Raw genomic sequence first — 27,031 nt, forward strand, 5'->3', positions numbered from 1 at the left:
GGGTTTTGCCGCTCACGCACGCGCAGACACTCAAAATGTCACGCGCATGCGTGGAAGCGCCAAATCACGCACGTGCAGACGCGGGGTGCGTTTGCTTCAGAATGCGAACGGGGCTCCAGAACGGATCCCATTCGCATCCAGAGGTACCACTGTATATAGGAAATTTCCTATACTGAATGTTGTGTTGTATGTCAAGCAGTTGAGGGAGGGAGGGAGGGAGGAAGAAATAAAAGCGAGAGAAAGAGAGAGACACGAGAAAGAGATAGAGAGAGAAAGGTGCAATGCTAACACACAAGGATTTGTGATCGTGTGGGGACAGCCTGTCTCATCCAGGGTTCTTTATTTACCTCACTGGAACTATGTATCCACCATTCTCACATGTCTCATTCCAGGGACATCTTACCAAATCCTAGTTTGAGAAACTAGGCTCTAATCATCGTCTGGCAGCACATAAGCCAAACACTCTATGGTAGCATAAGGGGACTAAAACAAGACAGCACATTTTCCCAGTGTGTAATGAAATTATTCATTCTCTTTGGGGTATAAGCATGGATAGATATAATTTCATACGCTGGATAGTCTGCTTTTTAAAGCAAAAGATGATAAAAATGTTGACTTTATACCCCTTCTTTGTCTTTACATCTTCAGAGGAAACAAACTTGGGGCGTCTCCGAACCTCTCTCTGGGTTTGATACTGCAGGTTTCTCTGTTTCATATCTTGAAAAAGAGGACACATGTTTTAATTCAGCAAGTCAGAGAACACAAGCAAACTTTCTGTTTTTCTAACAGGAAAGGGTGAAGCAGAGCAGCTCTTCTTTGGCCACCAAAAGCCAACTAAAAAGTCTTACACCTCCAAGGGAATTTGAGAGCAGAATGGCAGATTCTCTATGCACCCTTGCAATTTGTCCTTTGTGTATCATTTTTAAGCTTTAAGTGGGTATTTTCATAGTCAGCATTAAATGTTACGATGGAATACAAAGGTGGATTTAGTCTCTTAGATGCTATGGAATTCTGGGAAACTTTGACTATACTGCAGGCCATTGTAGTTACAGTACCTTTAAAGCTGATCTCGTATTGCTGGGAGCCAGCTTTGAACTGGACACTGCCCTCTGGAACTGCTAGAAATAAATTCTCCAGGTCATCAGAACCTAGACTGGATTCCTGCAGTTGTCCACCCTGTAAAAGAAAAATGTGAAATGTGACAAGCAAAGCCACAGGAAAGTCATTAGGATCAGCACAGCCAAGTGGTTTCCCAATTTAAAATGAAATGCTTATGTAATACCACTGGCATGCAAATACAAACATTGCTAAAACAGCTTACTGGATGCACATTAGTGCAAATGAAAATTAATCAAAGTCCTGAAACTGACTTTAGAACTTGGAAACCAAGCCTTATGAGGAATGACTGAGGGAGTTGGGTATGTTTAGCCTGGAAAAGAGGAGACTGGGAGGAGATATGGTAGTCATCTTCAAATATCTAAAGGGCTGTCGCATGGAGGAAGGAGCATGCTTGTTTTCACCTGCTCTGCAGAGTAGGACTCAAACCAATGCATTCAAATTACAAAAAAGGAGATACTGACTCAACATCAGGAAGAACCTTCTGATAGTAAGAGCTGTTCAGCAGTGGAACAGACTCCCAGGAGAGATGGTGGACTCTCCTTCCTTGGAGGTTTTTAAGCAGAGGTTGGGTGGCCATCTGCCATGGATGCTTCAGCAGAGATTCCTGCATTGCTGGGGGTTGGACAAGATGACTCTCAGCATCCCTTTCCAACTTTGCAATTCTATGATTTCTATAATACATCAGGAGTAGAGAACCTGTTTCAGCCAGAGAACTGCATTTCTTTCTGGGGATTATATGCCACTTGTGGATGAGAGTCAGAGGCAAGAGTGAGCAAACAGGAGGATTCAATTTTACCTTTGTACAGTAGAATAGTTTCTACACGTACCCCACCCCTCCACCCTCCATCAAGGAATGCAAGAAAGATTATCAGAATTCAAAGACACTCAAGGAATGTGCAAAGCAAGACCAGTGAGGCCTGGGCAGAGTCCCAAGAAGAAAAGGCCAGGAGGAGCACATTCAGCCCTCAGGCCTCTGCCGCCCATCCATTAACACAGATGCACCTGGATAGCAGGCAAAAGACGATTTACACCACAAGAGCTTTGCTTTTTCCAGCCACCCATAAAAAGTATATTTTCCAAAAAACCCTTATGTTCTTAAGCGACACAATTTTGGCAGATCAGGAAATGGGAAACAGCAATAATCGGAGAAAGGGGTTTGGGCTCAGGAGTGTCAAATGTTGGCAATTCTTACCATGGTCTAAGTGCAAGAATGTCAAAATTCCCTCATTTCCAGAACAGCTCGTAAGTGGTATGGGTTTTCCATAAACCTCATACCTTACTCCTTTGATTATGAAGCCTCCCAGAGAGAGGGGTGTGTGTGTGTGTGTGTAAAATAAATTTATAAATTGAACCTTATCTTCAATGAAAAGAATCTACTGTGTTGTTAAAATGAAAGTAGGGATCATTTAAATACAACTGCCCTAGATGCACACAGGGCTTTTTATAGTGAAATCCTCAAATAAAAGATATCTTGCAACAACAAATGGAATATACTGACAGCCCAGCTGTATAATTCTAAACATTATTGTTGGGAAGAAAACCGTTAAGCACAGTGGGACATAGGATTATAGTGCAAAGGAGCATTTTTGCATAAGTTGTTGGGGGGGGGGTCACTTGCGATACCAAACAAATAGGAGCCTGGATCAAATGTTACTTTGTCCTCATTGTTTGCAAAAACTGGAGACTCTTAATGGGCTTGAGATTTCTCTCCAAGAAGTAATGTCTGAAGAAGTCCAGAGACCCTGGCAGCAGGCATTCTGCACAATACCAGAGACAAACAGAATTCATACTGACCTGTCCCCCATATTCCGTCCACTGGCCCAGGTCATTCTTCCAGTACCAAAGCCACTTTGTTGTCATTACAAACTTAGGAGGTTTGGTGACAGATGATGGGGTGGACAGACGTCGAACACGGGACATAGAAGTGGTCATGGTGCTGAAATCGATGTATTCTGGATCTGAAATACTATGCAAATGTGAAAGAGGGAACATGTCTAATTGTAAATGGGTACCAACTTTACAAGATACAATACTGCACATTCTAATTAGACAATTAATGATCTTCCAATATATATTATCATCATACCTTCTAACACCCAAGTTTTCTGCCATGATGGAACTGGCATGGAGAAGACGAAGGTAAGCCCATGGGGATATGCTCTTTATTTCCTGATCATTAGGACTGGGAATGTTCTGAATAAGTTATTTTGTGAACAAGAAGGTGTGAATCTGAACTTATTTCTGTGGTTTATTAGGCCATGGCAAAACGAGACGGTTGACATTAATTCTAAGACAGGAGACCCTCCACGTTGAACCATTTTTGAACCCTGGTACCAGCCTGTTCTCAAAACTATCCTAAAGGCATTATATTATTTATTAAGCTTGTGTACCGCCCTATACTCATAGATCTCAGGACAGTTCACAGCACTCAGGAAATGCCTCATGCCATACAAATTAAGTTCCCAAGTACAACCTCCCACTTGAATAGGAGGCTATCAAGACAAAGGCAAGGAACAGACAAAAAGATGACAAGGCTCAGTTAATCATTTACTGAGATCACAGTTTTTCACCGTTAAAGCAAAACACCAGAGTGGGAAGCAAACAAGATGGCCAGTTTTAGTCATTTTCTCCTTAAGAAATTAAGAGTTCTTCCAAACTCTTAATTTGCAAGATGGAGATGGACAAGGTGAAAAATGAGCAGAATTTACTCATGTGAAAGCCCCTCCCTTCACTATTAAAAGGCATTAGCTAAAAATATTACTAAAACTTTCCTGTAGCCAGTAGCTATTTTAGCTCCTATTCCAGCTCCAAAGAAAGGAACTCTCTTCTTCTCAGTACTCTCAAGAACAGCACACACCCACTCTGCCTTAAGGATAGGTATATTCTTCCCTTTCCATTTCTTGCTCTTAGTATGGGTCCTGCTAGCAAAACCGTCACACCTACGTTTCTGTAGGCTTTTAAAAATAATCTTTCACTTTTCATAACAAGGGGTGGGCGGGCGTGTATTGTAGGAGTTGCTGCCTGCTTAAATTGTAATTTTTCGGTCTTTAGCAGCATTTATATATTCTGTCACTGCTATTTCATATAATAAATCAAGCTTTCTTTATTCCTTTGGTGTGAGATGTTCTTGTGGGCATTAAGGTTATGGGTTAACACATATTCATAACAAACACGTCGTAATTCCAGCAAAAGTTCCTAAACTTCTTTGTAGTACCGTATTTTTTGCTCTATAAGACTCACTTTTTCCCTCCTGAAAAGTAAGGGGAAATGTGTGTGTGCATCTTATGGAGCGAATGCAGGCTGCGCAGCTATCCCAGAAGCCAAAACAGCAAGAGGGATTGTTGCTTTCGCTGCGCAGTGATCCCTCTTGCTGTTCTGGCTTCTGAGATCCAGAATATTTTTTTTCTTGTTTTCCTCCTCCAAAAACTAGGTGCGTCTTGTGGTCTGGTGCGTCTTATAGAGCGAAAAAATATGGTATGTGGTTTCTTTAAGCAAACCCTGTGGTTTCTTTAAGCAAAAAGTGCCTTTTCTCAAAATAACCAGATTCTCTCCTACAAGCTCTGCAGCCTCATGCAGTGACACTACAGAGGATGCTTCCTCTTATTCTCCTACACCAGGATTCTTAACGGGGACTCAACCTGTACATAGTAGTCAGCGCTCACATTTCCCACTCTTGGTCACACCCTCCCAACATGTTTTATCAAGCAAGAAATGACGAACATTTCCCCAAGGCTTCATTCCATCTGTTCATGAACTGGGGAGGGGAAAGAGTCCATAATTTTAATGGTAGGTTTATTGTAGCTGAGAGACAGAATAATAACAGGAAAAACCCCAGAAACCCAGAAGACAAAAGTCAGAGATTGATGTGCATTATAGTGAGTGAAATAAGTATTTGAACCCCTATCAACCAGCCAGATGTCAGGCTACCTGGTATCTTCACTGTATGTAAGGAGCTGAGATTAGAAGCACCTGCTGTAAGGGAAAGGTCTTAGCTGTAATCCCAGCTCGTTATAGTACCTGTACAAAACACACCTGTCGACAGAAGCAATCAATCCAGCAGATTCCAAAGTAGCCATCATGACCAAGACCAAAGAGCTGTCCAAGGATGTCAGAGACAAGACTGTAGAACTGCACAAGGCTGGACTGGGCTACAAGACTATTGCCAAGCAGCTTGGTGAGAATGTGGTGCAATAATTCGCAAATGGAAGAAACACAAAATAACTGTCAACCTCCCTTGGTCTGGGGCTCCATGCAAGATCTCATCTCGTGGAGTTGCAATGATCAAGAGAAAGGTGATGAAGCAGCCCAGAACTACACGGGGGGAACTTGTCAATGATCTCAGGGCAGCTGGGACCATATTCACCATGAAAACAGATGGTAACACACTATGCCACGAAGGACTGCGATCTTGCAGAGCCCGCAAGGTCCCCTTGCTCAAGACAGCACATGTACAGGCCTGTCTGCAGTTTGCCAATGCACATCTGAACGACCCAGAGGAGAACTGGGTGAAAGTGTTGCGGTCAGATGAGACCAAAATCGAGCTCTTTGTCATCAACTCAACTCTCCGTGTTTGGAGGAGGAGGAATGCTGCCCCGACCCCAAGAACACCATCATCAAACATGGAGAGAACTCCATCAAACATGGAAGGGGACATATTACGCTTTGGGGTGTTTTTCTGCTAAGGGGACAGGGCACCTCCACCGCATCAAAGGGACGATGGACAGGGCCATGTATCATCAAATCTTGGGTGAGCACCTCCTTCCCTCAGCCAGGGCATTGAAAATGGGTCAAGGACTTGCTGTTGAAATGGAATACACAAGACGAAACAGTTAAATCAGTTATGATTAAGTGGGCACAGGATATTGGTCATAATATTATGTCTGCTGACTGGGAAAGGTTGTGGAACACTGGTATTAAATTTACGGCATGTAGTGCTTTAAAGGAAAATGTTATGAAAATGGTCTATAGGTGGTACATGACCCCAGTTAAGCTAGCAAGAATTTACCATTTGCCTGATAACAAATGTTGGAAATGTAAGGAAACTGAAGGTACTTTTTATCATCTTTGGTGGACATGCCCGAAGATTAAGGCCTTCTGGGAGATGATATACAATGAAATGAAAAAGGTATTTAAATATACCTTCCTTAAGAAACCAGAGGCCTTTCTCTTGGGCATTGTCGGCCAATTGGTGCCAAAAAAGGATAGAACTTTTTTCATGTATGCAACAACAGCAGCAAGAATACTGATCGCAAAGTATTGGAAGACACAAGATTTACCCACCTTGGAAGAATGGCAGATGAAAGTGATTGACTATATGACATTGGCGGAAATGACGAGCAGAATTCGTGACCAGGGAAAGGAGACTGCGGAAGAAGACTGGAAGAAATTTAAGATTTATCTTAAGAACTATTATAAACTTGATGAAGCTTAGAATGTCGAGATTTTACAGAGAGAAAGGGTTGCAGTAATATAAGATCAGATTAAGAAAGGACTTTGATGAATTAGGATGGGAAAGAACATTTATAAGTTGCTATAAAATTTGGACATGAGGATGCAGAAAGGGGAGGTATGGGGAAGTCCGAGGAAAGAAGTCTATGAAAGGACATTTTGAAATTATATTTGTTTGTTTGTCTGTTTTTCTTTTATGTTTGTTTGTTATAAAAACTTTTGTAAAACTAATAAAAATTTTATAAAAAAAAAAAAATGAAAATGGGTCAAGGATGGGTATTCCAGCATGACAGTGACCCAAAACACACGGCCAAGGCACCCTTAAAGGAGTGGCTCAAGAAGAAGCACATTAAGGTCCTGGAGTGGCCTAGCCAGTCTCCAGACTTTAATCCCATCAAAAATTTATGGAGGGAGCTGAAGGTTTGAGTAGCTCAGCCTCAAAATCAGCCTCAAAATCTTACTGACTTGGAGAGGATCTGCAAAGAGGAGTGGGACAAAATACCTCCTGAGATGTGTGAAAAGCTGGTGGCCACCTACAAGAAACGTCTGACCTCGGGGGCCGCTAGGGGCGCCTTGGAAGATGGCGGATAATAACATCTATCCAGCTCGCACGAGGTAATTAGAGACTGATTATGGGGAGCAAATCAGTCTCCCTCATCTTTCCAGGGAAGGGAAAGATGCAGTTTTCACCCGCGGTTGCCATAAATCACCCCCGAGTTCGGAAGAAGGAGGGGGTGAGAGGCACTGGGTGCATAACCCTCGGCGGGTCTCGGAACTCCTCTGAAGCTGCTTCCAGGAGCAAAACTAGTTGCTTTCCTTAAAAGGAAAAAATTTGGAGAAAGTTAACACACATGCTTCGAGAGAGGCAGGAGATTTTTATCTGCTAATAATTTTACCACCGAGATGAAGAAGATTGAGGCGGAAGATTACATCAAAGTACTACAGACATGCTGGTATGTGGAATGTAACGGAACGGAAAGGGGGGGGAAATGACTTTTTATTTTTTGTTTCATGTGATTACCTAACAACCCTCCCCCTCAGAAGATCTGTCACAACAACTAATTGGCAAATGGGATTAAAAATGAACTGTGTGGGAATAATATGAATTTAAAGGTTTTACTCTGTCAAGGATTTGGAAAGAAGAAAGGCTCTCTTTGTGATGCAGCAAGAATTGAGATATGATATGGAAGAACAGCGTGAAACGGGTCCTTTCCACTACGGCGAAGCGGGGACTCTTTTAAAAATCACAGGCGGATGAAGCCTGTGACCATGGGACTCGGCGGGCACCCTTAGCACCCCCCCAACCCGCAAAGGAACCCACTAACGGGCTCCGAAGTGAAGAGGGGGAAGTGGTGCGGTGCTGTGAGTCAACTGCTATTTCCGCGGAGCGGAGCCGCATAGCTGTTGCCGGAGAACGCTGCCTTTTTCCTGGGACAATTTAGCTTCTAAAATAAGCACCCGTGAGTACTTAAACTTTGAACAATTGGGCTTTAAATAAGGACTGGCGAGCAGAAAGGAATTGGACTTAAAAATTTTATTTAAATTTGGTACTGAAACGGGAAGGTCTAAACAGGAAGTCAGCCTTCCGTTTCTTTGTAAACAGAATAAAGCAAAGACAACGTAAACTAGAGCTCAGAAAATCGCTTCTAAAGGATTGGCTTTCATCATTTCAAATTGTTGAACCCCCCTTCGGCAGCAGGAGAAGAAGGGGGATCTTTTCTGGACTGTTTAAACCTGCAGAAGTGAGTTTAAAGTAAAGTAACTTTCCACCGTCCTGATCCTGGAGCGGGGTTTCAGAATTGACGTTTGAAGCTCATTGACCAGAGACAAACGCTTTTGACAGATAGCGAAAAGAAGAGAAACATAGTGATTCCATTGTTTCCTTTCGCACCTTAAAGGAACAAATATTGACAAAATATCTGAAAAAAGGAAACTCTGTTGCTAGACTTGTCTTTAAAATAAAGATTAAATAGAAGTTTCCCCCCTAGAGGGAGACTGTGAAACTGTAACCAACTCCTGGGAGCTGGCAGCTGTCACAGATTACAATCATGGGAATAGACATCTGACCTTCAGGACAATGTACTCAGAAGCTCTGTTGTGTGCTTTCTATAAAACAAATGCCCTACTGGAACAGCTACATGAGAAGACGAATTTGATGGCTGATTCGATTAGAAATTTTGAACAGGCAGTGGGAAATTTTGAACAGGCAGTGGGAAAATATGTGGAGCCCACCCAGGAATTAAATCAGGAGTGTGCCCTGACAGAACAGGCCCAACAGGAATATGAACTTTTGGATTTGACAAATGAACTTGGAAAAAGCCAGATTTGGAAAGAAAAAGTTTGGTTTGGTCTGGAAATGGGGGGTTGGATAGACCCTCCTATGCAGGGATGTTTGGACTTTTCAAGTCTGGCAATGGGCCGTGAGAGATGTTTGGGATTGTGGGGGCTCTCAATTTTGGAGGGATTTTGAAACATGTCTTTAAATACCACATGGAATTTAGTGTCGATTATGGAAAAGGGTCTGATTCGTCGAGAAGGGTCAAAAATATTGCTAAGCTGGAGTTCCCACGAGTGAAACGAGCAGGAGACAAGGGAAATTACAGTTACAAATATGAAGAAGAGCTGCGGAAGGGACATGGAAGAGACTTAAGGGCCTTGGATATTAGGATACCAGGTTAATGCGCTAGATTGATGGGATAATGAGGACTGACAAAACCCGGGACCAGGAGGAAGAGACGCTGGATGAAGATTGGATTTGTTTTTATCTCCTTTTTTCACTACTAGGACTGTTTTACAAAATTGATGAATGTTAGTAAAATGTTGGAATGAAATTACTTGGCTTTAGCAAAAATGTTTAAAGAATTATGCAAGAATATTATGGTTATGAGAAATTGGTAAAAATAAGATTTAAGTTTTAAGTTTCAAGGTTTTTTATAGTAAGATAAGATTAAAATAGTTTAAGGTAATGTAATGACAGAATATTATGAAATATGGAAAGGAGTTGCTGTGACAATTAACAACTAGGATACAAGGAAGGGGAGGAGGAGGAGGTAAAGGAAAGAGGGTAATGATAGTTGAGGAGTTGAGAATAACGGATTTGTTTTTAAATGTTTGTGGTGTATTTTTTTTTTCTTTTTTCCCCTTTTTCTCTTATTTTGAATTTGTATATGTATGGTTGAAAGTGGCTTGTTTTTTTCTTTTTCTACTTTGTTTTTCTTTTGTAACTTTAAATTTTTTTTCAATAAATATCATTTTTTTAAAAAAGAGATATGATATGGAAGAACAGACCTTTGTTGCAGGGGGTTTGGTCTTGGGGAGGACGAGCCAAAGATTTGTTATCTGGATGGGATTGTGAACTGGAAGGGGCAGCCCTCCTGGAAAAGACTAATTTACGATGCAACAGGTCGGGAAAGTTAACAAGCGGGCTTTTAGACTGTATTTCATCGGAATGGCAAGATGGCGATTGCTTGCTCAAGTGGAAATGCCTGGATTATTGGATGAGAGTGATTTACGAGAGAGCAGTACAAAGCCCACACAGTAACACAAATAAAACTGTTTTTTTCAACCCAGTTGCGGAGTAATTCGGAGGTGAATGAAAAGGAAAATGAGTAACGACAAGGACTGAGAAGAGGGGACTGAAAATATCATTGTAAATATGAAAGCAGCAAAAATATTGGAGGATCGGACTCCTGCCGATCAATAAGCATGGGTACATCCCACAAAAATTTATAATTTGGAAAACAATTGGATTATATGATGTGTATTGTTATAATTTGGATTAATTGGTTTGATGTGTTTAATTTGGTAATATGGAAACTTAATAAAAATTATTTTAAAAAAAGAAAAGAAACGTCTGACCTCTGTAATTGCCAACCAGGGTTTTGCCATCAAGTGCTAAGTCATCTTTTGCAAAGGGATCAAATACTTATTTCACTCATTATAATGCACATCAATCTCTGACTTTTGCCTTCTGGGTTTCTGGGGGTATTCCTGTTGTTATTCTGTCTCTCACAGCTACAGTAAACCTACCATTAAAATTATGGACTGGTCATTTCTTCGTCAGAGGGCAAACGGGCAAATTTAGCAGGGGATCAAATACTTCCCCCCTCTCACTGTAGATAGCTTCCTTCCAAGCCACTCACCCTCAGCGAGAGACTCTTTTCCCCTTCATCCCACCCCCCCCTTTTGGGGGTGGGCAGGGAGTGTTTCCAGGCAAGCCCTCCCACCACTCCTCCTCCATTGTAGCAACTGCCCACTCAGCTTAAGCATGTCTGTGGGACCAGCTGACTGGCAGAGGTCTGCACATATCTGTGGAATACCAAGACCAGCTTTATACCTGGTAATACTTGGGTCAGAATAAGCTTTTTCTATTTCCTCTCTTCGGGGCAAATCCTTCCAACCATTTGCAGTCTGTACCTGCCATCGATAAGGCATATCGTAATGAATCATGTTACAGTTAGCTGCAAAGAGAACAAGCAAAAGTGAGTCACAGGTTGCTTCAACTGATATGCAAGGTGATAAAACAAAACTAATCAGAGCCCAACTTCTGCATGTCTGTAAAACATTGTATGTTTTAAATCTTCCTTAACAAAATGCTGAAAGTGGCTAACACAGCTGCTATTAAAAGCCATAAAAAGCCAAATTATGCTAAAAAGAGAAAACGCAAACATATGCGCAAACAAGCAGAATCAGCAAATGGATACCCAAGAGCACGGGTGACAAATTGAATAAAATACTGGGTGTTTTATCCAAGTACGCCCCACCCCACATAATCGATCACAAGACGCTGTGGCCGAAGCAGAGAAGAGAAGCTCTCCCTGGGAGGGAGGATGGGAGAAGCAAGGGAAGTTCCCAGGAGAGAGCTGGGAGGGTTCACCTTTCTCTGTGGGGGACAAGTTAAGATTTATCTGCAAAAGAGGACATTGTATTCTCACTTTCTTTTTAATGCTTTTGTTTAGCATAAACAAACAAACCATTTTTGATTGTAATGTATTATGAAAAAGTATCAAAATGTGTATTATAGGTTAAGATGCATATACATTTATTTTTTAGTAAATGTATACAAAATATATTTTGTAAAAAAAGTGAATTTATATGTCTTCTTATTTTTGACATTGATGTGGAAACAGGACAGCAGACTTACAAATGAGCACGTGAACGGATGCAGAGCCGAAGGTCTGGACACAGATCCAACCCTTGTTTATTTTTGTAGGAAATGCCACAGTGTGGATGCTACTATATAGAAACTTGTACCGTTTTATTTGAGGAAATAACAGAACATCAAGCAGAGCCTCTCCCCCCCTTTCTCAGGGAACAGGGCAGAGTATCAGAGCAGAGTCAAAGAACATTCATGGTCTGAATGACAAGGTACCACTGTCCTGAACTGGAAGCAAGACTTGAGTCAAGACTCAGAAGCAAACAAGTGACTTAAACCTAGGGCTATACGTTCCTTCCATCTCACACTGATCACAGTAATCTAGCTGGAGGATTCCAAGGATGGTAGTTAGACAGATTCTTATCTGAGAAGATGCACTACAACCAGAGCTGGTAAAGAGGTGCTCCTAGTCCCCGCTGCCAGTGAAGATCAGGCAGCAAGACAGGGCCAGGAAGCAGCTGCTTCAGGAGGCTGATGTCATCCATGACAAGTAAAAACACGGACTCCTCATTCCTACGGCAGCCTGCCATCAGCAGTTAGGTCTTGCTCAGGTTAAGCTTCCACTGAATAGCCCGTAACAGTACCCGGTCACTCCTTCAATGGCAGCATCACTACTCAATTAAGATAAAAATTAAAAATAGGGTGGGCAGCCCAGGCTTACACCCCAGGAGTGTAACACAGCGATGTTACACTTAACCACACCCCCCCGGCACACACTCCATTGAGCCTTGAGGCAGACAGATGCCAACAACATCTACAAATCAATACCTGGCATATCCTTTCATCAGACAAATAATATGACTTTCAAATGTGATGGTTGGGGGAGCAGAGAGCTCCAGCCCCCCGCTCCGTCCCAGCATTCCAGTTTCTTTGACACCTTCACCCCTTGTTCTGATACACTGGATCCTGTTGCTGCACCCAAGGCCATTTCTTGAGTGGGCAAATGGGGCAGGTGGAAGGAATGTAAGCAAAGTTGGCAAAGCAAATTAAAGCATTATTACTCCTGGGGAAGGCCTAAATGGAAACCTGGCCTTGGACTTGTCTGTTGGGACTTACTTTTATTTTTGCAGAACCGCCAGACATAGAAAAGACATATCTCATCACTTTTCTCCTTCTCTGCGTTCTGAGGTGGTTTAGTACAAGGAGTGGCTTTGACACCTGTAAAAGATGGACGGGGGGAGAAATAAAGGAACATAATCTTTAGTAAACCTTGCTTAAGAAGAATCACATGATAAAACATGCAAAGAGGTATCAAATATGTGCCTTGCTTGGAAGGCAACTATGCTCACCACTATACCTTGTTTGGATTTCTTAGTTTACTGTTATATGTATTTTATAAAAATTCTGAATAAAAAAATTCATTTTTTGAAAAAGCCACGCACTTCTCTGAAGTCTCTCAGCCCCACTCACCTCACAGAGTGTTTGTTGTGGGGGAGGAAGGGAAAGGAGAATGTGAGCCGCTTTGAGACTCCTTCGGGTAGTGATAAAGCGGGATATCAAATCCAAATCCAAACACCGACAAAGAGCAGCCAGCAACACTGTCAGTTCAGAGAAGAAGAAGAGTTTGGATTTGATATCCCGCCTTTCACTCCCCTTCAGGAGTCTCAAAGCGGCTAACATTCTCCTTTCCCTTCCTCCCCCACAACAAACACTCTGTGAGGTGAGTGGGGCTGAGAGACTTCAGAGAAGTGTGACTGGCCCAAGGTCACCCAGCAGCTGCATGTGGAGGAGCGGAGACGCGAACCCGGTTTCCCAGATTACATGACTACCGCTCTTAACCACTACACCAAACTGGCTAATGCAAATTAGGAGTACAGGGAATCAACCCTAAATTATGCTACAAGGCACAATGCATGGTTCCTAATTTTAAGACTGACAGAGTGTGATCCACCACAATCTTACCTGAAGTGGGCATGGCACCAGGGGCACCTTTCTCTCCCCCCCCCCCGGGAACTGTGTTGGGGTTGGGTGAGTGAGGGATGCCAAATAGAATTAAATCAGCATCAATCTAGTTTAAATAATTCTTTGAGAGGCAACAACAGCTACATTGTTATAAAACTGATATAAGTTGGTATTATTAATACATTTTAAAATTCTATACTGCCCTTCACCTGAAGATCACAGAGCAGTTTACAAAAACACAAAAATACAAAGCATAATAGCAAACAAAAACAATACCCACCCCTCGCCACACACAGAGTTTAAAAGCCATAGCTTGTTTAATTAGCCAAAGGTCAGGAGAAGAGGAGTGTTTTTGCCTGGCGCCTAAAGATATGCAACAAGGGGCCAGGCAGGCATTCCACAAGGAGGCCCGTCTCATATTGCTGCCCTCCAGATCTCTCGCCAAGGAGGGTTGCAGGGTCTGGGTCAGTTCACATGCAACAGAAGTTGTTCATTGTGTGTGAGAGAAAGATATATACCAAATATGTGGTGGCAGCAGTAGTCATATGAACTGCTTACCAGTCCAGAATAGTACCATCCACATGTAACAGGGACACATCGGCAGGCTTTGAGAACCCACCACTACCACCATTATGCGGGGGAGAACTGAGGACTCATAGAATGCTGGATGGGGTTGGTGGAAAAGATTAAAGTAGAGCTCAGAGGTGGATTTGCCCTGCCAGACCTTAAACTCTATTATGAATCAGCGGCATTTTGCTGGCTGAAAGAATGGCTGCTTCTTGAGAACACAGACATTTTGGATTTAGAAGGTTTTAATAACGTTTTTGGGTGGCATGCATATTTGTGGTATGACAAGGTTAAAGCACATAAAGCATTTAAAAACCATATTGCCAGAAGAGCATTGTTTAATGTTTGGACAAGATATAAAGACTTACTTGAAAATAAAACCCCAAGGTGGTTGTTACCGATGGAAGCAAAGGCTCAGAAAAAGCTCAGTATGGAGGCCAAATGGCCGAAATATTGGGAAATTTTGGAACAAGAAGGAGACAAATTGAAACTGTAGCGTTTTGAGAAATTAAAAGATAAAGTGAGAGATTGGCTCCATTATTATCAGATAATGGAGGCATACAATTTGGATAAGAAAGTTGGCTTCCAGGTGGAAAAAACTAAATTGGAAACAGAACTGTTAGAACCCAAAACCAAGATTTTGTCAAAAATGTGTAACTTGCTGTTGAAATGGAACACTCAGGATGAGACGGTTAAATCTGTCATGATTAAATGGGCACAAGATGTTGGACATAATATTATGTTTGCTGACTGGGAACAGTTGTAGACCACCGGGATGAAATTTACGGCATACAATGCCTTAAGAGAAAATATTATGAAAATGATATATAGGTGGTACATGACCCCAGTCAAGCTTGCAAAAATTTACCATTTGCCTGATAACAAATGTTGGAAATGTAAAGAAAATGAAGGTACATTTTTTCACCTTTGGTGGACGTGCCCTAAGATTAAGGCTTTCTGGGAAATGATTTATAATGAATTGAAAAAGGTATTTAAATATACCTTCTCGAAGAAACCAGAGGCTTTTCTCTTGGGCATGGTTGACCAGTTGGTGTTAAAAAAGGATAGAACTTTTTCTATGTATGCAACAACAGCAGCAAGAATACTTATTGCAAAGTATTGGAAGATGCAAGAATTGCCCACTTTGGAAGAATGGCAGATGAAGCTGATTGACTGTATGGGACTAGCAGAAATGACTGGCAGAATCCGTGACCAGGGAGAAGAGTCGGGAGAAGAAGATTGGAAAAAAATTAAGGACTATTTACAAAAATACTGTAAAATTAAGGAATGTTGAATGATGTTGGATTGAAATTAAGTGGTTTCTAGCTGTAATGGTACAAAGAAATATGATAAAATGGTTTTCTTTTTATAAGTAAGAATTTAAGTTTATAATGGCCTAAGATGTTGGAGAGAAAATAAGGTGTGTTTTTTTGTTTTAAAGCTGTAATGCTTTGAGATATGGATTTGCTGCACAAATAATTTGAACTGGATATACAAGGAGAGGGAGGTATGAGGAGGTCAGGGAAATATGTTATGAGAAAATAAGTTGTGAAATTTATGTGTTTTTTATGTCTGTTTTTTTTCTTTTTGTAAAAAATTGGAAAACTTAATAAATATCTTTATATATATAAAAAAAGATTATTTGTGCAGCCAAACCCATTACAATGGCTGTGACAAAATGACAAAATTGGAGCAGTAGCACTCAGCACTGTAACATACTGTGGCAGTTTGTGTATGCAATCTACGCTGTTTGTGGGATATATTACAGTGGTACAGTGGTACCTCGGGTTACATATGCTTCAGGTTACAGACTCTGCTAACACAGAAATATTACCTCGGATTAAGAACTTTGCTTCAGGATGAGAACAGAAATCGTGTGGCGGCAGCGGGAGGCACCATTAGCTAAAGTGGTGCTTCAGGTTAAAAACAGTTTCAGGTTAAGAACAGACCTCCAGAATGAATTAAGTTCTTAACCCGAGGTACCACTGTACCTCGGTTCTCGAATGTAATCTGTTCTGGAAGACCATTTGACTTCCGAGGTGTGTTCGAAAATGGAAGCCATTATAGTCATACCTTGGATCTCGAACGTTTTGGCTCCTGAATGCCACAAACCCAGAAGTGAGTGTTCCAGTTTGCAAACATTCTTTGGAACCCGAATGTCTAATGCCGCTTCCGTAGATTCCGACTGACTGCAGGAGCTTCCTGCAGCCAATCAGAAGCCGAACCTTGGTTCCCAAACATTTTGGAAGTCGAACAGACTCCCGGAATGAATTCTGTTCGACTTCCGAGGTACGGCTGTACTTCTGGGTTTTTGGCATTCAAAAACTGAAACGTTTGGCTTCCGAGACACTCAAAAATTGAGGTACCACTGTATATTCTGCCATTCCCCAAATTTATCTGAGTTTATTGGCACATACCTATGAAAACATCAGCGTTACCCAAATTTCTGGCAACTGCTGAAAAATGTAGTTGGTAAATGATCAATGTAAGTTTAAAAGGGGACTCATACTGCATATTGGGGCTAAAGCTCATCCCTGTATCTTGCCATGAGAATGCAGATATTCTATCATAGGCCTAATCCAATCAACTTGGATCCTTTGCTAAGAAAGTAAATTGGTTCACCTTGCTCAGGGCCGAGGTTGAGGTCCATGAGATTAGGTATACTAGATGTTTGCTCAAGTCTGGCTTCTCTCGGATTTCCTGCACTTGATTTTTCTCCACTTGATGCAGGTCTTGCAAAATTACCTGAAAGAATGGGAAAGGGCTTCAAATGATGATGAGAAATGAGGTCCTTTCACACGCCAGAGTGATGCAAGTAGTACATGATGCCCACAAGCCCCTTCCTATAAATCACTCACCCTTGCGAGGACCCAGTTCTCTGGACAGTACAGCAGTTTTGTGTTCGCAGATTGTCTGGATGTTCCAGGCCACTTGATCATCCACTCCTCCTTCGAGCAACAGCTTCAGAGCATTTGGTTGCAAAAGGTTGTGAGACCTCTTGCACTTAGGAAACCTACATTCCCCTCTCAGGAAATACCGGCAAATGTGAAGCTTTGTGCAATTATCTTGCTGGGCACAATTCCCATCCCCTTTATTGTAGAAATTGCATACCTGGAAACAGGAAGTGAAAGTAAGAAACACACAAGAATTTCAATTAATACTGCACCGGTCTGAATTGCATGTAATGTGGACAAATACACTGGTTTTGGTAATATCCTTAGCAGCTGTATCACATACAGAAGCTGAAGACTTCCTACTTATGTTGCAAAGATATATTTTAAAAATGTGTAGGCAGTAGGGCCGGGAGATATCTGGTTGTCAGCATCACAGTATTAGGGCTGGGCGATTTCAGCTTTTCAACGCCAGCCAAACATTGTGGTCTGACGATATGCCGCAATGTTGAAAAAACAAGCTGCCTTGGCCTCAGCCTGCAAGGCGCTGGGTGAAATTGCCACAGCCCTCACCGCAGGAGCTGAGGCTGTTTCACCTCAGTGCCTAGTGGGCTGTGGGGCAACACAGCTTGTTTGTACGGCATGGGAGGGCTCCTGATCCCCAGCCGAGTCATCCCCTGTGCTCCCCCTCCTTGTGGGGAGAGCAACGGGGCTCCTTTTTGCGGCTCTGCCAGGGACAGGGAGGGCTCTGTATCCCCAGCAGAGCCATCCCCGCTGCTCCCCCCACTTGTGCGGGAGGCAGTGCTGGGCTCGGTGAGCCTTTAATTGTTCAGCTGAGGGAAGCAGCAACCACACTCTCCTCAGCCGAGCAGATTAAAGATGCAGAGGGAGGAACAAGCTGTATTGGCGCCTCACCGGTGCACTTTTTTCTCCCTCTGCATGGTATGAGGGCAGAGTGGGATGGCAGTTTCACTCAGCGATATATTGCTTGTAAAACCGCCACCTCTCGAGTCCCTCTGCTAGCAACACTCGCTGGAGCAAGTCGCTAGCAAAGGGACTCAGGAGCAGTGGTGGTTTCACCAGCGATATACCGCTGAGTGAAGCTGACACTGTGGTCTGCTCCTGGGCGATATACCCAGACATACATGATATATCACTAGGTAACATTGTGCTATACTGATATATCACGATGTCTGAAGTATGGATGGAGTTATGTAGAGGCACTGGCTGGCTTCAGTTTTTCCCGCGACATGGTTTTTGCATAGCACACCTACACAGCATGATTTGCGATGAACTGTCAGGTCGAAAATTCTGAAACCAGTATGGTGATATGAACTTCAAACTGGTTTGGGGCGATATATTGATATATCACCCAGCCCTAGTAGGTAGCATCCAGTGATATTATAGAATATATAGCAGGGAGAGCACAGGGTGATATTTGAAAAACACAGCAAGCATAATTGCAGATCAGCTGAACTCTTCTCTTCAACATGCCAATTTTGCATTTGGAGTTCCCTTCTTCCTATGGAAAAAGTGTTCAAGCAATTAATCAGGCAACAGAAACTCCACATAAGGAAGAAGGCATGTGGCAGGCGTTATACTGACAGATTAGTCTGCAATTTGATTACAAACGCAAACTGTAGTAGCAGCAAGAGGAGGCCTCTTCAAAATTCCGGAGGGAGGGAATACACCTTCCCCTCTCCTGTGTGCGCATACATGCGCCTACAGAGAGCACCCTCTTCAAGGGGCACTGAAGACAGTGGAGATTTTTACTGTTTGCTGTGAACATGCTGTTAGTTAGTTATTTCCACAAATTATGGCAAAATATTCTATGTTTGGATATTTGGGCCATCTGATTTTTTCCCTGAAAGAAATGTTATGATCTTGCTGAGTCACAAAAAATAAACCAGGCAAAGTTTCAGAAAAGGACAATTAAAATGATCAACAAGATGGAGAGACTCCACTTGGGCCTTTTCAGTGTAAAGGAGAGTAAAGAGGAGACACAAGAGAGGTGCATAAAACGTTGCCTGGTATGGACAGAGGACAGAGAGGCTTTTCTCCTTCTCTCATAACACTAAAACTCATGAACGCCCCAAAACTCTGAGTGTTCGAAGATTTTGGACAAACAAAAGATAGTGGAGGATATAGTTAACAGGGGAATTTGGTCCTACAAGAAGCAGTGAGGCCAGCAACTTGGAAGGCTTTTACTTACTTTTAAATTTAAATTTCTACACTGTCCTTCTGAGGATCGCACAGTGGTTTTCAATATAGAATCATAGAGTCATAGAGTTGGAATAGACCACAAGGGCCATCGAGTCCAACCCCCTGCCAAGCAGGAAACACCATCAGAGCACTCCTGACATATGGTTGTCAAGCCTCTGCTTAAAGACCTCCAAAGTAGGAGACTCCACTGTCGAACAGCTCTTACTGTCAGGAAGTTCTTCCTAATGTTTAGGTGGAATCTTCTTTCTTGTAGTTTGGATCCATTGCTCCGTGTCCACTTCTCTGGAGCAACAGAAAACAACCTTTCTCCCTCCTCTATATGACATTCTTTTATATATTTGAACATGGCTATCATATCACCCCTTAACCTCCTCTTCTCCAGGCTAAACATGCCCAGCTCCCTTAGCCGTTCCTCATAAGGCATCGTTTCCAGGCCTTTGACCATTTTGGTTGCCCTCCTCTGGACACGTTCCAGTTTGTCAGTGTCCTTCTTGAACTGTGGTGCCCAGAACTGGACACAGTACTCCAGGTGTGGTCTGACCAGAGCAGAATACAGTGGCACTATTACTTCCCTTGATCTAGATGCTATACTCCTATTGATGCAGCCCAGAATTGCATTGGCTTTTTTAGCTGCCGCGTCACACTGTTGGCTCATGTCAAGTTTGTGGTCAACCAAGACTCCTATAAATGTGTTATGTGGCTATAAATGTGGCTATAATACAATAATACACACCATGGTAACAAACAAAAACAAGCCTGGGAGTGGCATAGCTTTAAGAGAGGATTAGACAGATTCACGGAGGATGAGGCGAGCAAGAGTCACGAGCCACAATGGCTCTGCTCTGCCTCTCCTGTCAGGGGCAGCATTCCTCCAGATGCTGAGAATCGCAAGTGAGGAGAAAGCTGTTTGGCTGAAGTCCTTCTTCCGGGTTTCCCATAAGCATCTGCTTGGCCGCTGTGAAAACAGGATGGTGGACTAGATGGCCTGGTCTAGAAGGCCGTTCTCATGCTTGAAATAAGTAATGTGTCATCTGCGTCAATGAATTTTGACCATGTTGCACATGCACATATTTTGTAGTGAAGGTTCTTGACACATGAGTAGGACAGAAACGCGATTAAACAAATGTGGCTAACCCTGTCTCATCTAACTTCATAATGCAGAAACTCTACTACAATTTTCTTGTCATCATCCATTCTGTTTCCTCACCTTAACCAGTTAAAAAGGCAACCTATAGAAGAGGGCAAACAAACATCTCGGTGATGCTACAGTATTTTCATAACTTACATCAGGCCAGAGAAAATGATCATTTTGGAGGAGGAGAACACGCAGTTCATTCTCATTGAGCCCAGAAAGTTCATGAGCCTTCAGGACTTTTCGGTTAGCCTCTGAAAAAACTTCATGAGAATACTTGCATGCCCTGGGATAAAAGTAAAAGGAGAAAAAACATAATCAAGGTATCAGAAATACCTGGGAATACACAAGTGGAGTGAGAGCCTACATATTCCAAGGACCCTTCACTTTTTTGTAGGCTACAAATCCTGAATTTGTACAATAACCTGAGTTCCTTGAAATAATGTACTATTTTAAAAAATTGTATTATCTATTCTGTTCTATTGAACACATTTTCCAAATTCTTGCATAGTCTACACCAAGGATGGGAAAATTTTGGCCTATAGATATTTTTGGACTCCCAACAGCCCCAGGAAGCCGTCAGGAACGATGGGAGTTGTGGAAAAAGGCATCTTAAAGGCCATAGATTCCCTACTTTTAAGTGACCAAGAAACAAAATACCAAGGTGAGGTAAAACATTTGAAGATCCTCAGCATGGCAAACATCAATAATGGCAGAGAGAATGCTTAGCTTGTGCCACAACCGTGTCCTTGAGTGCCTCATTTACGTGAATAGTTACCACTCACTCTTGCAGCTGAAGCCAAAGCACTGCCTGGGGGTCTATTGCTGTGGGGAGGGAAGAGCCTGCTCTCCACCACTGTGTGGTCAGCACTGCACAGCACTGCACAAGGTTGCTCCAAAATGCAAATCCTCCTCCTAGATACACACATCAGTCGCCACACCGATAAGGCTGGTAAATTAGTAATTGCACTGAATACCTTCCACCCAATTCTCATGCTGTGAGATTTCAGCTTAAGGTACCATTTCAGTGTCTGCACCTAGTGCATTATTTCTGGCAGATTCCAATCCATTGAGTCTACTCTTGGTTCTCCTTTTGGAATCCGATTCAAGGCCCAAATAATCCAGGAGCTGAATTTTTGCCCCTAGAAACAAATTCTGCTCAGTGTTTATTCTGAGGAACCGAGGTCAAAGTCTGACTGACAGGATACTTTACAAGAACAACCCAAGAGATTAGCGACGATGGCATTTAAAAGCACAAGCAAACAGCTCAGACTTTAAAAAACCGCCTTCTTCATTCTGTATCAAGGGACGACTTGTTTTAGAATTGCTACAACCCGACTGTTTAGATCAGGTATGGGAAGCCTGTGCTTTTACAGAATGTTGCTAAGACTCCAGTTCCTACCACCCCTGACTATTGACCAAGCTTGCTGGGGCTGATGGGACTTGGAGTCCAACAACATCTGGGTCACAGACAGGTTCACCAGCCATGGGTTAACTGCATGATCTCTCTGCTTTGTCTTTCAACCCCTCAGGCTATGTTGTGTTTTTCTTATTCTAGTCTTAAATTAAGGAAGTGGGGAGGATTTCAGGGTGCTTCTTTAGGACAGCAGAATGTATAACATTGCTTGGATGGATCAGCAAAGGGAGACTCATGAAATAAATCTTCCTTGCAGGACTGGTTATATAGGTAAAAAGAAAAAAGAAAAGGCTTTTGTACAAAGCAAATCAACCCTGGATCAACAATATTATGAGTCACACAAAATCTCCACCTCAGAAAAAACGAGGAAAAATTCATTAACACTGACTACAAGGGCTTGTGTAGTTTGTGCCTTTGAGTTGCACTCATGAAAAAATACAAGTGGGGGGAAAAGCAGTTGTTACCTAGTAGTCACCCAGACAGCTAAACATCTGTTGCTGGAAGCACAGAGGATTTTGAAACTGTATTTGGAATCCCATGCAATGCTGACACTAGAAAATCTGACACTGTTTTCAGTAGTACCAAATTCTTCAAATAATCCTTTGTTTTGCTCTTCATTAATATTATTCTCCTTCTTTAGACTCCATCATTTTAACCTCTTAAGTCACATATACATCCTTAACAGTTTTCCAGATGCACCCCAATTCCTCCCTCCCCCCATACCCATTACTTACTGAAAACATATGAGATATGCTCTTGACTGTATTTCGGTTATTATCACTGTAAAACCTTCTGATGCTAAGACTGTATAAAATTAATTGTTTTCAAATAAAAAGAAAGAAAAAGGGGGGGAAATCTGACACTGGTGCCAAAGGACTGGACATTCCTTTCTGCTTCAGGGCAAAATTATCTAAATACAATTCATATAGAATTTACTAGTAGTACTTCTATTGTGGCATATCCAGGGTTCTTATATGTTGCAATTCTGCAGCTGTACATAAAAGTATACAATGTGGTAGTGGGCAAAGAATTCAGTTCTCTAAGAACTTCACTTTTCATTTCTTCTCTCAAAACCCTCACAAAACTCAGGTGTTCAGCACTTTAGAGTCGTTTAGATACTCTTGAAGGAAGCGTGTAAGCCAGTGTTTCTCAAAATTGGGTCGCCAGCTGTACACCCATTATCCCTGATCACGGGTCCTGCTAGCTAGGGATGATGGGAGTTGTAGTCAAACAACAGCTGGAGACTCAAGCTTGATAAACACTGGTGGGCACAATGTCTGCTGAAATCTGAGAAGCCAGAGTTCCCTCAGTAAAAAAAGTCAGCAATTTGGTGTATGCTCAAAGTTGGAGGATTCCTTGTCACAAATCAGTTTGCCTAGGCACATTTGTGTTTGCGGTGAGCCAGGAGAAGGAGGGGGCCTGACAGACCAAGCCACAAGCTTCCCCTTTGTAAGACGCTGATCTCCCTGCTATTCAGTTGATCATTGTGCCATAACAACAGATTCTCTCATTCCTTCGCACTCACCATCTGCCAGAAGCCGGCCTGAAGCACCGGCCCTTGATGTAGTTCTTGCAGATATGGAGGTTTTCGCACCCCCCACAGCTGTTTCTCAGGCAGAGCCGCACTGGGGACACCGCCAGCACCTGGCGCAAGGAGTCCCGGGGGACAGCCAGAAACTTTTCCTTCCCTGCCTCCTGCAGGATCTCCTCCAGCTGGCGCTCAGGCAGCCCCGAGAGCGAGGGGAGCTCACTGAAGCCCAAGCCCCCTCCTTTAGAGCAAAGGATCTTCGTGATGAAACTGCACACAACGGCGTCAGACATGTTCCTTCTCTGATCTGCCTTCCTTTGTACTTAAAAGGCTTGTTGAGTTTCCAGCACAGATTAGGCTCCACCTTTCCCAGCCCAGCTCACATGAGAATCGAAACTTAAGCCAAACGCAGCAGCTCCCTAGCAACTCAACACCTGTAGACTCTGCCCTTCGGTTCCTTCCTGCTAGTTCTGCTTGCCTTCAGTTTCGCTTCTCATGTGACTTGGGGGCTGCAGGATTCACAAATGATGAATCATCAGACCCTCACAGAAGCTACATGGGTGGTTCCTCACCAAGTTTCCATTCAGATGAAGGTAGCCATTTTATAAACATAATTTTGAATATTAAATGAAGGATCGAGTATTATATGCAGGAGTGCCAAAGCAGAGTACAGTGGAACCTCAGGTTAAGTACTTAATTCGTTCCAGAGGTCCGTTCTTAACCTGAAACTGTTCTTAACCTGAAGCACCACTTTAGATAATGGGGCCTCCTGCTGCCGCCATACAATTTCTGTTCTCATCCTGAAGCAAAGTTCTTAACCCGAGGTACTATTTCTGGGTTAGCGGAGTCTGTAACCTGAAGCATCTGTAACCCGAGGTACCACTGTACATGTCCAGCCACAAACTCTGTTTGAAAACAGGCTTGATTTTACAATTTAAGACATATTTCCATCCACACTAGACATTAAAAGCACCTGCCTCCCACACAAAGAATCCTGGGAATTATGGTTGTTATGGGTGTTGGGAATTGTAGCTCTGTGAGTTCCCTGGATACCATATTTACTTGAATTTAATGCGCACCGTTTTTGGCCAAATTATGTCATGAAAATTAGGGTGCACTTTAGATTTGATGGCGCCAGCAAATACTTTTTTGGTTTTAAGGTTTTGAAATTTGAGGTGTGCATTAGATTCAGTGGCCCATTAGCTTCACATAAACACAGTACTTTAAATGTAATGTGTGCATGCAATCTTATTTTGCCTAGTCGGCATCTTCCACCCTCAGGGCTAAACTAAATAGCCCAAACACTTTGATTTATAAAGCGCCTTATACTGTACCGCACAACTGATTAGTGACCACGGCATGGCATTATTTTTCAGGATAGAGGATTGTTTCTGAGTGGGCATGGATAAACATTACAAGTTGCAACTCTCAACTATTGTCAAGAGCATTTGACCCCCATTTTAATCTAGTTCCAGAAAGGCATTTACTGGAAGCACTTCCAAATCCCTTGGATTTCAGTAAGATGCTAAAATCCCTTAACTTGTGGGTGGCTTGATCTCATCATTATAGCACTGTTGGCTCTCATTATCTACAGAAGATATTTAATATTTTAAAGAAACATAAATGGCTAGAAAGGAGAACACCGGGGGGGGGGGAGTTAAGCACTTTTAACTTTCTGAGATTTAAGTACAGGATTAACTCTTAGTAACAGTGGAATCCAAAGCACTTGGATTTAATCATTTATTGCATTTACATCCCACCAGGGGCATAGCCAGGATTTTTGTGGGGGGGGAGGCTTTTGTTAGGCAGGCGGAACCTCAGATTTGATTCTGTCCCCCTGCGCCCCCCCCCGCTATGCCCATACACCCCACCTTTTCCTCCAAGGAGTTTCAGATGATGCGCTTGGTCCTTTGCCTCCTCGCAACCACCCTGTGATCGTTGGGCATATAAATTTTAACAATACCATCAGATGAGGCTGAGCCGCACAGCTGGGTGGGGATCTGGCCTCCCAAGTCCTACCCCAAACCACCTTTACTTATTGTTAAGACAATAAGCGTTTTAAATAAAGCAAGAGACCCATCAGGCACCTGGTATGGCCAGGGCCGGATTTATGCATATGCTAAACAAGCTATAGCTTAGGGTTCCACTCTCTTGGGGGCCCCAAAGAACTTATGGGGGGCCTGGATGTGCATTTCCAAAATATAAGATAAAAAACAAAAGAAAACCTCCACCCAGCAAGAGCGTTTTGTGTTGTGCGGGCTCCTCCGCCTGCCAGGCTGCTCCCTCCCACCTCCCACCTCAGGGCCCCCTTCCCTTCCCCGGGTCTGGCGCAGGGCCGTGCCAGCCCCGCCCCAAGCGCCCCCCGCCCCCCCCCGGAGCCCCCTCACCTGGCTCGGCAGCGGCCCTTGAGGTTGAGCTTGCAGAGGTGGAGCTGCGGGCAGCCGGGACACTCCTTGCGCACGCAGAGGCGCAGCGGGGAGACGGCCAGCACCCAAGTGGCGGGTCCTTCGGCGCGCACCAGGAACCTCTCCGGGCCGGCCGCCTCCAGGATCTGGCGCAGCTGCTCCTCGAGGAGCTCCAGCTCCTGCCCCAGCGCGCCTCGCTCCAGGCGGCCCCCGTGCGCGCACAGCAGCTTGGCCAGGAAGCCGGACACGGCCGGGTCCGACATGCTCGCCCGCGCAGACGCCGCCGCCGCCGCGCTCCGCGAGGAAACGAAAGCGAAGGCAGCTGCCGGGCGGGGAGGCGGAGACCCGCGGGAAGGCGGGCCGGGGCGGGTCCTCCAGCTGCTCCCAGAAGGCCAACGGGCCAGCGCGGCAGTTCTCAAACTTTTCCCTCGGGGCCACAGTCTCGCCATCCCCGCTTGCCTTCTTCACTGAGAAGAAAGACATTGGGAAGCAAAGGAAGCAAGGGCTCGCCGTGGCGCCGCCGGTCTTGGCTGGACGCCGCTCTCCGGGGCTGCTCCGAGGCATTGAAGATTTTGCATTGGTGGGAGAGGCGAAGGAGAAGATCTTTCCCGTTACAGACTCAGTTGCAGGCTCTGTCAAAACCCCAGAAAGAGATTTTTGGAACAGATGTTGGCACCGCTACAAAAACACAACCCTGAAGTGAAAATAGGTTGGCTGTTAACTGACCGCGACCTGCTGGTCACATATAAAACAGCCTTATTTGCAAAAAAAAAACCCGCTAAAAGTATTTGTGTTAGCTACATAAAAGACAATGCTGTAGATTGTGCAGGGGATTCATTAATTTGATTTTCTTGTAAATAGAGGTATATTTCTGGATTTATTTTAATAGCTTTTATTCGACTTGCAGTACCTGTAACTGGATTTGTAATGGCTTTTAGTCAAATACAATAAATAAATGATTGATGATACTTGATTTATAACATAGAACCAAACTACTTTAAAATATTCTTACCGATGGGGGTGGGTCTAAACCCTAGAAATAAATGGTAGCAGGGAGAAGAGAAGCTGGGCTTGCCTCTGCCAAAGACCAGGTCAAGCCAGGGTCATGAAGCAACAAGACAGGGCCATTGAGAGTCATTGGCAATGCAAGAGGAATGTCCTTCCCCCCTGGCCTGGAGGTTTGAACAGAGACAGGGCATTTTGTGGGTTTTTTTGGTTTTTAAAAAAATGATTTTTATTGAATT

At 43.4% G+C, this 27,031-nt stretch overlaps 1 protein-coding gene across 2 annotated transcripts in view; it reads right to left on the minus strand.

The window, feature by feature from the left end:
- Nucleotides 1-26,071, minus strand: part of LOC309532610 (protein mono-ADP-ribosyltransferase PARP12-like) — a 34,929-nt gene extending 8,858 nt beyond the window's left edge. Inside the window, exons 1-9 of one of the 2 annotated variants that reach the window (XM_082223104.1) lie at nt 25,770-26,071; nt 20,591-20,723; nt 17,050-17,302; nt 16,814-16,936; nt 12,779-12,880; nt 10,904-11,027; nt 2,914-3,085; nt 1,056-1,176; nt 624-717 (exon numbers count right to left, since the gene is read on the minus strand). In XM_082223104.1, the coding sequence (XP_082079230.1) occupies nt 624-717; nt 1,056-1,176; nt 2,914-3,085; nt 10,904-11,027; nt 12,779-12,880; nt 16,814-16,936; nt 17,050-17,302; nt 20,591-20,723; nt 25,770-26,050 (1,403 nt within the window). In that variant the 5' untranslated portion in view covers nt 26,051-26,071. Of the gene's footprint in view, nt 1-623; nt 718-1,055; nt 1,177-2,913; nt 3,086-10,903; nt 11,028-12,778; nt 12,881-16,813; nt 16,937-17,049; nt 17,303-20,590; nt 20,724-23,379; nt 23,828-25,769 lie in introns of those variants that run through there. The other variant, XM_082223103.1, reaches the window with a different exon arrangement.
- Nucleotides 26,072-27,031: the final 960 nt, after the last annotated feature.

The sequence above is a fragment of the Podarcis vaucheri genome (genome assembly GCF_965113315.1).
Source record: "Podarcis vaucheri genome assembly, chromosome: 5".
Lineage (NCBI taxonomy): Eukaryota > Metazoa > Chordata > Lepidosauria > Squamata > Lacertidae > Podarcis > Podarcis vaucheri.